The 14,335-nt window shown below is 36.2% G+C and overlaps 2 protein-coding genes across 4 annotated transcripts in view; one reads left to right on the forward strand and one right to left on the reverse strand.

Moving 5' to 3' along the window:
• Window positions 1–2,456, reverse strand: part of LOC117163377 (uncharacterized) — a 67,153-nt gene extending 64,697 nt beyond the window's left edge. Inside the window, exon 1 of the mRNA XM_033345603.2 lies at window positions 2,188–2,456. Within this exon, the coding sequence (XP_033201494.1) occupies window positions 2,188–2,242 (55 nt within the window). The 5' untranslated portion in view covers window positions 2,243–2,456. The remainder of the gene's footprint in view (window positions 1–2,187) is intronic.
• The window catches only part of qin (tudor domain-containing protein qin), a 316,412-nt gene that overhangs the window by 76,523 nt on the left and 225,554 nt on the right, over window positions 1–14,335 (forward strand). The gene's annotated exons all lie outside the window — the stretch shown is intronic.

Raw genomic sequence — 14,335 nt, forward strand, 5'->3', positions numbered from 1 at the left:
CATCGATTCCCGTGGGAGCGGTGGCGTACGTGTCACGGAATACATGTTTACACCGTCCTGGGACTCGCTTAACGCCGACTTCACCCGCGCGTTCTGCATTCGAAACGCACAGCCTCGATCAGTTTACACCTGCGCGGCAATTTGCTTTTTCCTTCGACTTCCTGTTTTCGTTCGATACCGTTTGAACGTTACAGCTGGTGCGTTCTCTCTCTTTTTTTTTTTTCATCGAGTTACGCGGAACAGTGCCAATTCTTGCGTGTCGTTTAATAAAAAAGTAAACGAAGAATTGGATTTCTAGACCAGGTTGCGAAACACCGAACGATACACTCGTTACAGTGGTTTTTTTTATATTTATTGCGTTTCCCGCGGATTTTTATGTATTTATAGGAAATTTGAAAATGGATAGCTGCGCGAAATGCACACAACTTAAAAAAGTACATGAAATATTGAAGGTGCAGTGGCTTCGTATAATACTTGATACGTCAAACAATTTTCTACCGAATTTTCTCATTCCGCTAAGTATATCCTCAAAAATGTGAACTTGCATAAAAGTTCGCAGTTTAACTGCCACGCTAACGCATTTCTAATTGCTATTTTCTAATCGATATTTTCAGTCGAGGATAAATTCTCGAAGTTTGCTTTCATACTTTATTGTCATTGACCACTTCGCGATATAACAAATATGATAAAATGAAGTCATGTTCGGAACGATTATTATTGGAAATTATTTATTATTTATTATTATTATTATTATTATTATTATTCGGAAATTATTGCAATATCTTTCTGTTATTGAAACTTTTGACGAAATTGAAGAAGAGGAAAACGAAAAGGGAAAGTTCCGAAATCAACTCCTATCGAAATAAATACAATTTCAAAAATATGGTTGCTGCTGAAAGCAACGATTTTGATAATTGCACGATGCCATACCACGAAAGCCCTAATCTCCGTTATTAAACTGGAAGTCCGTTATTACTGAACATTTAGTGAAAACGCAAGCCTGGAACATGCTGGTTCCCATAGCGATTGACGTATCATAAACCTGAAGATGTGTCGCAGCAATTAACAGACCCGCTAGCCTGGCTGAACACCTGGGGTCTGTTCCCCTGCGAGTCTTTCCGTAACCGACATTGTTCCCTGTAGACGATGGGCGGTGACTGATTATCCACGAAACTGTAACGATCGTTCAGCCCTTTGTTAACGCTACCCATCATTTGCTTTAATTATTTTCATATCCAAGACAAGTGCGAGCTTCGTCAAAGGATTCGAATGTTAGACGTAAAAAATAAGACGCATAGTTAATGCTGTGATTTCAAGAGACGAACAACGACAGATTAGCTGTTTCTACAGACCGTGATATTCGCTTTAACTAACGAACAAAACAGTTTTCTTGGTAACGATGACTGCGTATCTTGTGGATGATCTTTGTAAAAAATGTATTCACTCGTATGGAAATAAACGGAACAGAAAAATCTAATTTTACAATAGTATACGGTTTAGAGTAGAAAAATTACATTAATCTAAATAAAATACGATTATCCATACGTTTTATCCATTTATGTAATAAACACAAAAACAGGACAAATCCACGTTACAATCTTATATTACGAGGACTACTCTACTTTTTGCATTCCGTACCCTATAAACACCTAAACATTCACAGCTTCTTCATCGGTACCATTCCTATCTAACTCCAAAATCTTGCATCTATCAAACTATAATTCCTCCTTGAAGACTGCTATCTCAAGAACCACCTCATCGCTCGCTGAATGACGTACACCTCGTTTAACGGACAATCAACATTCACCGATACTTTTCTACCTCGAGAACTTTGCTTCTTCGTATTTCCTTTAGATATACAGTAGGCGACAAAAATAAAGAGACAAATACCGAAAGTAGGTATCAACGAAACATAATCCAACTCTACGATTAGCGTCGTATACTCAAGTTTTATTTATTACAAAGCCTGGAAGCACAAAGTTAAGCTAGTAAATAATCGAAATCGATATTCACATCTTCGTGTAAACCAGCCGTGTTTAACGAAGCTTCATTGATACCATTTCCATTGCACTGTTATTCGCACTTATTTTTATCGCCGACTGTAAATCCTTTGTATCCACACTGTCGTATCGCAAGCGTACGATGTGTCCCATGATACACGCGCCGAAGACGAAGATTCTTACTCACCCAGGGCGCACAGTAGAACGTGAACGAAGCACACGGGGACACTGGGAGACCGCATTTTTCCGCCAGACGCACTTGTGCACAAAGCGAGGCGACGCGACGCGACGCGATCGTGTGTGTATCAGGCCACGCGTGCAAAGAGGACGCGCGCGGATCGAGGCCTACCCGTTGCGGCGAAGTCCACGCGGAAACTGGCGGTTCTCGGTGACACACGGCCGCCTAGTATTGCCGGCTCGCTTCGACCAGAACGGAACAACGTTCGCCGACTTTTGCCTTTGCCAACGGTGTGCAGGCTGGCCTCTCTGCCGCCCAGAATCTCAGACCCAGTGGTGGGAAAGAAGGAAAGAAAGCGGCAGGCGGAGGCGCACTTACATCCTCTCGCAGAATCGCGAACGCCTTCGGGACGGCCGGTTCTCTGCTGCCTTTTTGGCTACTTGGTCGGATCGAAAGTTGCATGGACTGGGAGAATGTGTGAACGATGATCGAGATGTTTGGACAGAATGCATGGGATGATGGGATTGTCAGATTTTGTTCTTGTTGCACGTGTTTGAAAATTGTGAGATTTCGTGGATTGTTATCCGTCGAATGCTATGGAAAACGGGTTTGTTAATGTTTGACGAGGTATCTGAAAATGAGGTACTTTTTAAGATTCTCGGTGTCAGAGAATTATTTGGAAGAAAATATTTCGAACGTATGATAAAGTTGCTTTTTATGAAAGTATATGTAATGTTTAAATATATGGTATCTTTTCGTTGTTTTGTTGCTGTAATAAACGTAATCACTTAATTAGTAATATTAATTTTAAGTGTTGTCTTTTCAAGCCCTTCTTTGTATAGAACGGAGAAATATACTAAACAAGGCTGTGTTTATTAACATTATAGTTTTACTCCTTATCTAGTATGTTTATAGTAATTGGCAGAGAGCATAATTATTAAAGTTTAATGAACACGTTTAGAAACAAAGTACTGTTCCTGGAGAAAATCTCAGTCCTCTTCGTGAATTCAAGGATATAATTAAAAAACGAAAGAAACATTGTTCTTTCTTTGTGTTTTAATAGTGGTACGATTAAAATGTATACAAAGTACATGTATAAAGTAATAGTAACAGAATGTTATCTTAATAGCAGATAAGAAAGTATGAAAGTTACTGACAGGATAAGATATTGGATATTCAGATAGAGATTTTTCTTTTTACCGTTTCTAATTACCGTGAGATAGTTTAGAGTCTCTTAAACGTTATTCCAAATTTAAATACCATACAAAGCTGATAAATTAATCGTACTTTAAAAATAGTACAAAATATTTACTTCGTCGTTGAATTGCGTATCACAAAGGGTATGCAAACTTGATGAAACAGTTATTGAAAGGATCGCATAAATTCTAAGTTTTAAATAGGAAACACTTCGATTTTTATGGAAAAATTTTAAACGTTGTGCAAACGTTCTCTATGGTAAACTTGAAAGTTTCCAGTTTTCTTAACCTAACGCTTTATTCATTGAAAATGGCAATGACGAAAAGTTCGTTAAAAGCACTTGTTGAAGCACTCGGATATCGTAAGATGTCCACAACTCACCGGGAGAATTCGCAGGATATCTTACAAGTGTGAAAATTGTATATTCATACTGGTGTTGGCATAGCGTTCCTTCGTTGAAACCCTGTCGATGCAGTTCCTTTGTTGCTTCTTTTTCGTGACGTAATTTTTCTGCTAGTAATAACTTTCGAACGTTGCATAAGTATAGGTGGTTCGAATTTCCATTCACGTACTGAACAAGTAGAAAAATTCTGTCCGATGGAATATTAAAAATATTCATTGGAATTGCGCTCAATGTAATGTAACGCGTGTATATGATTGATCACTGTATAAGACTTTCTCTTATTGTTCAAGTTCAATTTCGTGATAATCGTTCAAAATTCCACATCGTACAGTCGATTTTACCATCTCACATTTTCACGTTGTTTCCACACTTTTTAAAGTTTAAAGTGTAAAGCTCTCATTCTTCTGTGATTTTAATCATAATCATTTAATACTCCATCGCGCTTGAAAAATCAGATTTTTCACTATAACTGTTTCTTCTAGTTTCTATTATTCTAGTGTCTATTCTAGTTATTTTTAAAGACTGGAATTTTCTTGTATCTCAGTACTTTCCATCTTTTATCGAATACGCATATTTTTAAATAATATATAAACACAGTATTAATAAATTATCGATATGAATATTAATATGTATATTCACGGTCTGTATATTTATGTTTCAGGTACGTACGAAATATCAGAGTGTGCTAAATCATCAATTGTGAGTAATTTAAAATCATATTACCATTCATTAGCAATAGTAACTTTCCAATAATTACAAACTGCATCGTATATACTTTACGTCACATGCATTTTACGTAAAATTCCCCGGAATATCAATTACCTATTCCCACATTATCTTTTGCTTAAACAGGATCAACTTCCCATAAGAGCGACCGGTAAACGATTAAAAGCGAGCCGCGACTTACGCGTCCTGCTTTTTCTTTTTTTCGGTACTTGCTTGATTCGAAAGTGACTCGACCACTTTCCATCCAAGTTTTTCGCGTTAAAACTAATCCGTGATATTCCGCCCTAAAGGAAAACAGTGAAGCAAAAAAAAAAAAAAAAGAGAAAAAAAAGAAATAATCAGAAGGTGACAAAATTAGGCAAAAAGATTGACATAGCAACTATCCTGTCGCTGCGTAGAATTATATTGCGTAGAATCGTGCATCTTATTTCGTGTTTTCGCGTTAAACTTAATTCAAGAAAATAAATGCGTATAAAGAATTGCATAGAAGTTGGACTGAAATGTTGATGATTATCAAATTCAAGAATCTATAAGATATCTTATTTTCATACTTAGAAATATCGTATTTATTTTCATACTTATCTTAGACGTATCGTATTTATTTTCATACTTATCACTTAATTTGCTTTCCGTGATATCCATTTACTTTATAATAACGTGAAACCATCTATGCAAAGCAGTAGAAATTGAATCGTTTCGATCGAGTTGATCGTTGCGTTGTTAAACAGAATTCAGTTCACGCGTCAAACGCAAAACATTAAATATAGTGAAACGAAAAACACATGACTCAAGCCACTTTCATAATCATCGGTTCGACTAGAGAAGGCAGAAATCTAGATTCTGGTCAAAAATTAGATAGACAATTGGTATACTTTGTCGTTTAAACTACGAAATTGTACAATTTGGACAATGTAAATCGCACTGGAACGTGATAACGTTATCAGAAAAAAGAAAAACATAATGTCTGATTAGCTTTCTAACGTTACATCGCATAATCGATTCGCTATAGCATTTCAATCTTCACGTGAGATACGCGATGTTTTTTTTTTTTTTAGAGAAATTTAATTGTCTGCCTTTTGGACGCGGAAGATTTATTTGCTTTTTCCAAATTAGCGGAAACGAATATTTTAAATTTATCTAGCGCAATGGTTATTAATGTTATCTAGAAGAAAAATTCACTGTTAATTTATCGAACGTGTATTTGAAAGATAGTATACGAAAAACACAAATTCCCAGGCCGAGAGTTAATAAATTTTCGTATCTATATATGTAGCTGAATTTCACGTATAAAAATAACCGTATGTCATATATTGAAATATGATATTACTAAAATACTACGATACAGTAGAGATATTGAAGTAGATATTAAAATAATAACAGTCGCATTTCTAATAATCTCCAATACAAATATTCTTCTTACAATATCAAAATGTTCATTATACAAATACATTGATTTTGTAGGAAACAAATGAAATCTTGGAGTGATATGCAAGAGTAGCTTTCTATTTTCAGAGCGATAAAACTAATTTGAAGAAAAAATGGAAAATAATTGAAAGAAATACGTTTTAGAAAAGAAGACGAAAGCTACATATTCAGAATCTTTAAACCTTTTTTTCCATCAGAACGAAACTCATCGATCAACGATCTAATTAAATTTAGTTTCAGAACAGACAATAACCTAACGATAAAAAACATTGAAAAATCACCGAAAAGACAATGAAAGTTTAGAAAGATGAATCTATAAATCATTTATAGTATTTGTAACATAACTTGATCTCTGGCACAAAGTAAAAATAACCAACTATCAAATCACTGGAATTCAGTCTCTTTTCAAAAAGTTAAACGAAGTTACCGACAAAAAGAAAAGAAAAAAAAGACGCCCAGAAAAAAATAAAAGGTAAAAGTAGTATTAAGAAATAAAATATTAAGCCATAGACCTTTAGGGAAGTTTCGTTGCTCTTTGAACCGCGCTAGTGTACAGATAAATAAATAAGCGAGGAAACAGAAGCGGGTGCCTAAGAATAAAGACAGAAGACACGGCAAAGAAAAGGGTATAACCGGTCTAATTAAAAGGGTGTAATTAGTCGTAATTATGCCAGTAGTTCTGCTTTCGAAAAGCGTGACGTTTCTAGCGAAACGCAGTTCAAAAAGCGAGCGAATCAACGCCGACAAGATATAAAGATGGCAAAATGGAAAAAAAAGCGTGCAAGACACTCGAGTGGCCCGTTCGTTTGTTAACATCGTGCGTTACCTCAATATCATATTACGTGTTAAATTAACGAATCCAACCGCGGAAGAAAATACTATTCGTATAATTCGCCGCGGCGACGGGATTATTGTTTTGTATCTTTTTTAATTAAGTTCTTTTTTTTTCTCTCTTTTTGTTGCTTTTTCACTTAGCCATTAGGACCTGGTTTATTTTCCTCAAAATGATGTGCACTTTTATTTTATCATTCGTTTTATTCAGAATAATATCAGGTGTACGTACAGCGCTATATGCCGACGAATAATTTTCATGTAGAGCTGACTTCGCTACCGTAAAACGTTACATACGCACTTTCTATGCATTCTTATGGAAATTCGTTTCTAAAAACTTTAATACTTACGCGGTTTAATCGTCACTTTGTTGTTTCAATACTACGGGGCCAATCAGCACAAAATACACTGTTATCAATGTGGCAAATTTAACTCTTTCAATGAATTAAATACAATGATTTGCAGCCTTTTACTTCAGTGGAATATAAATGTCTCTTTGTATTTGAAATAATAGCAAACTATTCTCTATGTAGAAAATTGCTTGATGACTGTTTGCTGGGTACAACGAGTCTAAACTTAATAAAGTCAAACAAAACATTTCTAGCATTAATGAGTTTTATACATTTCTATAAATAATTCCTAAATGCCTGATATCGATGAATCTGGGTGCACGAAGATTCGAACAAATGTAAAATATTAATCATTGTTACACTTGCAATCAATATTTTCTTATAGAAAATAATTTCTGATAAATAATTTCACAATGTTCAATCAGGAAATTCGTAATGCAGCCGATGGGAATTGCGAAGCGAACATTATACATGTTCGCAATCAATAGCGATTAACATCGTAAAGTATCGCGTGTAATTAGGTGTTACGTGATATATGAAAACGTTGCGTTTTCTTTGGCGTACGCGTTTCCATGTACTTTCGCGCGAGACGAACCGCTTGCCGGATCTTGTTTTAAGCAGATTAACCACTGCGAGTCTATTTGCATTTTGCATACAGCTTTCCTGCTGCTCGAATTCGGCCGATCGCGTGTTGCTGCAAATTTTATTTCGCCCTTGCTCCAATTAATTCAACGTTCGAATTTAACGCGCGTCCGATGAACATGACAAACGAAAATGCATAAATTATCGCTCTACTTATCTATATGAGTCGATAATTATTCGTAGACTGGCGGATTTTCCACTGACGCGTGTAGTAAATTAAAGATTTACTGAGATTTTTTCATTTTGTGATGCTACCACGCGCGAACCAAGTATCGCGATCTTGAAAGTTTATCGTTCAAGCTTCTTGAGGATTGTACAGGAATTTATAGAAATTATATTTATATTTATATTCGTGAATTACAATTACGCGATATGAAGGATATTTTGTTAGAAAGGATTCGAAGTGCGTGGGAGAGAAATGAAGAACATCGAAATATTCTTTCCAGGAAAAAGACAAACATAGGCAAAAATTGTTTTGTTTGCACGAAAAAGAATGCAATGAAGGAAAAAAGAACAAACTTGTAACCGCACATTTTACAAAAAGTTATTTAAATCCGTAAAACAGTACCACTGTGTGGCTACAAAAAATTCTATACAAACTTACGGGATGATCATTTCGAGCATTCTAGTAGTTTCAATGTAAAAGGAGGTTAATTTACTCGACCATAGGAAAATAAATACCATCGCACGCGGTACTATTTCATTAAGGCCAAAACAGGCTACAAAAACATACTGCATAGCTCGATGGACGAATAAAAGTACAAAAAGTAGCCGCAATAACGCGCGTACCATCTCGATATCTCCTGCAGCTGCGTAACGATTAAAGTTAATTATTCGATAATTCATTTGACATAGTTTTTAGGGGTGAATCGTCAATCGGCTGAACATCATACGGCGCGTATACGGCCACGTGTACACAACTATAGAAAACTCGACAGTGTCGTAGATTTCCGTGGGAATAGCCTGGTCGTAGCATTTGTATAATTCACAATATCGACGTCAAATAAATAATCTATACAACGAAACATAAATAGTCGTGGAGCAACGATTCGCTGTCGACCAGCCTCGCTCCATTCCCCGGCTCCTCGGCTCGTATTTTTTTGTGCTTTCATTACGAATGGAAATTTTCACGCTCGTGTTTCATCCGGGATATTCCTGGTGAAAAAATAGCGACGATAACGAACACATCAGCGGCCGTGGCCAGTAATTGTCCCGCGCGAAAAACTGTTGCACGACGACCGAGCGAAAAAAGCTTTTTCCCCGGTCGCTCGGCCCCCATTTTCCCACTAATTTCCGTTCTTCGTTGCAAGTCGATGCGAAATCGTCGACGTAGTGTGTCCTCGTCCTTGCTGGAACGTGGCACGAACGTAGGTCAGACGATACCTTGAGGAGTTCGACTTGCTTCGTCTAAGGTTTCGTTTAGGAAAGTTATTTGGTGATCGGTTTTTCAACAGATTTGATTTATGGGAATTGAGACGATGACTGTAATAACGATGCTATACCGTACAGTTAGGTTAGAATTGGGAATAGGTGTGTACAAATTCTGCGAATTTCTCTTTAACAGGTTGGTCCATAAACTCGCGCGATTTTCACTTCATATTGAATATTATCTCGTAACAATTGCCTATCATCTATGTCTTATATTTATGTTATTCGATAGCTCCTCTTTCCTTTTTTTATGCGGTCGTATATTCTTCCGTTCTCTGTCGATAGCAAAGCGATTAATTGTTCGAAAAATATGGAGGTTAACAAAAATTTCATTTCCCACCCGTTCGCAAATTTGATAAAAACGCGCCTGAAAATTGTGGATGAGAAGTTCTCTAACATCCACCCTGCTCGTCGAATCTCGTCCCAACGGATTATCAAGATTTTCGTTCCCTCCAACATGGTCTAACTGATGTTTTCTTCCACGACGACGTGGAATTGCGAAAATGGCTGGCAGATTCGTTTGCTTGAAAAACTGCGGAGTTCTTCGAGCGAGGAATCCAAAAACTACTCGAACCTTTGGCAAGAAGCTGTAAATAACGATGGACAATACACGGTGTAGACGAATTTGTAGTAAACATTCGAGAAAAGAGGCAGAACTTGTCGCGTTCAACAAGCCGCACAAACTTGTGGATCAGCTCGATATTAATTTAACGATAGACAGGCTGTGGTTGTTTATGCATTTTTGGAAAATCTCAAGATGGAAAAATGCGATAAATACGCGTAACAGGAGGAAATATACGCAGAATATCCGAAGGAAAGAGCGCGTCATAGCATCTAGCAGGTGAGACGAGGCTCCGTTTAGTTTGCACTTGTTTTATCATTTTGATAAAAATATGAATTTGAACAATTCGATTATCCGTACAGCGTGTGTCATGATCAATTCGTGCGATAGAGATTCTACTATGTTTCACTCCTAATTTCCATTTCGCGCGTCCTTTCGCGAGATATTCGCTTATGAAGAGACACGCGACGACGTTCTTGTCCTGTGACGTTGCTGCCAGCAAGGTTATTCGAACGTAGACGTTAATCCATCCTCGAGAACAAGTCGAGGGTGCTTCTTGTCTGGAAAACTCTTTCCGCCCGCGGAGCTCTTTGCACATCCCCGAAATCAAAGTCTCTCGAATTGCAGACGCGAGGATATATTATTAAGTATTCAGCGAGTGAAGACAAATTACTGAAGGCTGCCACGTAGAATTTCAAACTTTTCTCATGAAACAAGTTGGCGCGCGCAAATCGCAACGTTGGAACGACGAATCTTCGTCGCGGAATTTCGCAGATACTTCGCGTTCCTGAACGACTGTTAATTATCAACCTTTTTAGTTTCCACTCCACACAGATACGCACATCCGGAAATACCTAAAAACTTTTAGCAAAATTATCGCGTCCATTTTAAGGGGTTCGACTGGAAAAATAGGATTGTTTGTTGGAAGAATCTCTGATTGTAATCTACGAAAATAACAGTGGCGAAAGGAAGGAAAATTGAGAAAAATTGTGTTCAGCTTGGAACAGAATGTTCGTAGAATTCTAAGAACACAGAAAAGATAGGAATTTTCGAATAAAAATGATCGATCCTGCTCTTTATTTCGTAGAGAGGGGTAGCTTTTCAGTCTTCTGAAAGATGTTTAAGCGACAGAAATTACCGATAAGACAAGCTAGCACCAACCAGACAGATTGTACAAAACTATTCGAGTCTTTCCAATTATTACAAAAACGCGTTATATAACTCTTTAACGTGAACCTAAATTCTTCGTGTACTTCGTTACACATACGAGTAGAAGCTTGTTTATCGTCCATCTCATTCTAGCAAATTAATTTTTTTTAATTTACACGTCGATCAATATCAATAATAACTAATACAAATTCGCAAAGTTCATTGGTCAATTTAACGTTGAATGCGTTAATAGCGGAAACCTATCTACCTAACATTAATTACACGACTACAGAAATTTGATTTTATAGGCCAAACTATAATCTATAAATTCGTCCTTTAAGAAGTCAGATATTTTATTCGCGATTCCGACGTTTTGCTTTATTTCTCTTCGCGGAAAATCCGGGGGAGGGAAATGTAGCGCAACGACCAGGGATTACGTTTTTACGCAATTCGAGCCAGAGGTCTGGATTACACGTGAGAAGTCTGGGATCTAACAAAGCCTGCTTGACGTAAGAAATTGCGAGCGCGTGTTGGCCCCGGGGCTTTGTGCTCTCCTAGAATGATGCATTGCGTTGGACGCGCTAATGAAACGAACTAGAACGATTAAAGAAGAATGCCAGGCTCGCTGTGGAACACCACTTGTTCATTCATTAGCCCGTGGATTTTTCTATTAAGAGAAAGATCATGAAGACGTACATGCTTGCGTTTGAACGAATTGCGTGATCCTGCACTCCAAGATTAATTGAATCATCCATCATTTTCGTCTAACGATTAATATTCCCTAGAATCTTTCGCCATTGTCTACAATGATCTATGGTTGTACCCATTTACGATGATAATGATAAATTCATTTCACTGCGTCCAAGGAAAATTGTTTATACGTAGAACTTGGAGACGAACATTTTTCTTCCCATGATGAATATAATCATAGTAATAATAATACTAATAATGTAAGAATGGTATAATGATTTAACAATACGGATAGTGAAACACGCAAATTTGGAAAAAGTTAGATAGATATAATTTGCAAAATAAAATGTGTAGAAGTAGCTTCGTATTTATAATAGGCCTCGTTGGTATTAGGGAAATTATAATAAATATTTCTGGAAATTATCGGCGCTGATATTGCCTAGTAATAGGTAGGATAAATGCATTGAAAAATGTAGATTTATTGATATAAGAGATTCGTAATATAAATTAATAAATCAATAGATGTATATAATAAGAAGTGAAATGCTGTCAGAACAAATTATGCAAAATTAGTAACAGCTGGATGTAAATGATGGTGACTAGTGATATGATGTGTGCAGTACCGTTTTTTCAAATGAATGTATGATTCTCTATTACGAATGAGAGGGTGAAGCTAAATTATGTGGATTCTACAGAAATAAATAGTGAGTATTACCCCCATAATGTTTGATACATAATGTTTAACAAATAAATGATATATAATGACTCTTTAAAATATATTACGTAGGTTTTCGTGTTATCGTTAGTAGTATGAATACGTTACCAAACATAGAAAACATATTTACAGCAAAAAAAAATCTTGTATCGTTAAAACGAAATCATTTCGATGGGAAGATTATTCCGGAAATCATGAATGTCCTTTTCCATAAGGCTGTTTTGCATAGTCGTACAGTACTAGTTATATAATTGTAAAGAAATTCCGCGATGAAGTATTAGTTATAAAAAATCAAAATTTTAATAAAATACGTCGTTCATGCTTTTAATGTCCTATCTATGTGAAATCGTATACGTGGCCAAATTGTGCGTGTGTGTATGTGCGCGCGCTCGCCAATCGCGCGTATACCGGAAATTCCCTTGAAAACGAAGCAAAACCAGACGTCCACTCTGGGTTCCCCATTTATTTTCCCACCGAGTATCACACCTTTATGAAACGCGCGGTAGAACGAGTATTATAACGACCATATTGCCGCGAAGCTTGGAATATTCATTCAATCGAGGGGTAACACTGGAAAACACTGTTATAATATTGATAACGCGAAGAAAATGGCCGGTTCACGGCTAGTTTTTCTCTCGCTCCAATAAAGTTTTATCTTTCCCCCGTGGTGGGAGTTGAAAAAGAAAGAGAGACAGGAGAAAAGGGTGGAAAATATAAAGAGCGGGGGGAAAAAAAAGAATGGTAAAACCGTATAATCGCGACATAATCGGATCAAAACCGAGCATTCCGAAAGCCGATTACCGACTAATAGCATAATGAATTTTCATGCCGAAAAGAATCGGTGTAAAGTAAATTACTGCTCCACCAACGACTCGAATTCGCGAAATACTTCGGATCCTTTCATCTTGCTGAAGTATCGATATTTCGTCTTTGACGAATGGTGTGGGCTCTATGGTATCAAATCTTCTGTTTATTTTGTGCAATTTAAAGGTTGAGATCGGTGAATTTGATCTCTTTAAAACACGTAATATAATGAGCGAAAAGTTTCTTTGGTATTTTTATCGTTCTACGTTGGAAGACGAGATTACGTGCTCGATTTTGTATCTAAATTTAATTAGCGATTATTGTAGGAAGTTTAAGATGATTTAAATGGATCTTTTTAATTGAAATACGAAATTGTGTGATTTTTAAAGGTCGAATAACGTTGAAATGTCTATTGGTGAATATAGGATAAACTGTAGGAAATAGAATGTTCTATATTACGAAAAGCTGGTTTGGATGGTAATATTTCCTAGAAAATAACTCAACAGCGGTATTTTTAATTAGTCGCTTTCCAATCACCTTATTAAGGATAGTTGATTGACGAATAAATAATTAATCAAGAAATTTTCAAATTGCTTTATAATACTTTATATTGCTTTTTAATATCGATTTATAATATAAAAGCAAAATACAAAATATAACGAGGAAAATTTAAGTTTCGAGGAACAATAGCCTGCAAAAATGTTTCTAGTGTGAGACATTTTTATGTCATGAGACTTTGGTTTTTATTAAAAATACATTGTCACCATTCTTTACTATAATTATAGTTTATTCCTTTCCAACGAGCAATATTTAGAATAATGTCGATCAAGCGAAATTGAAATATGATTGCATAATTATAATGTATAATTTTTTCTATTCTTTTTTGTTTGATAATTTCTATCGTGGAAAATCAATTCGTAATTTACTTCTCCGTTAGATTTCTTTCTGCTCGTACGAACAGTCGTTCTTAACATTAAGTTCGCTGATTAATACGCTGTTATCGGAAATATTACTGTATTCCTTTTGACTGACATTGTTTATCGAGCAATTTTCCGCGATTATTACATTTACTCGACTGAATTATAAACAGTGTTTGCTTTCATAGAGTAGTAATCAAGAACTTGAAAGGCTGAACGTTTAAACGAATCAGGAGAATTGCAAACTCGATGCAATATGCATATTGATGTAAATATTGATGGAATCATTTCTGTTGTGCAACGTGACACGGCTTTCAA

The sequence above is a fragment of the Bombus vancouverensis genome, chromosome 9, assembly GCF_051014615.1.
Source record: "Bombus vancouverensis nearcticus chromosome 9, iyBomVanc1_principal, whole genome shotgun sequence".
NCBI lineage: Eukaryota > Metazoa > Arthropoda > Insecta > Hymenoptera > Apidae > Bombus > Bombus vancouverensis.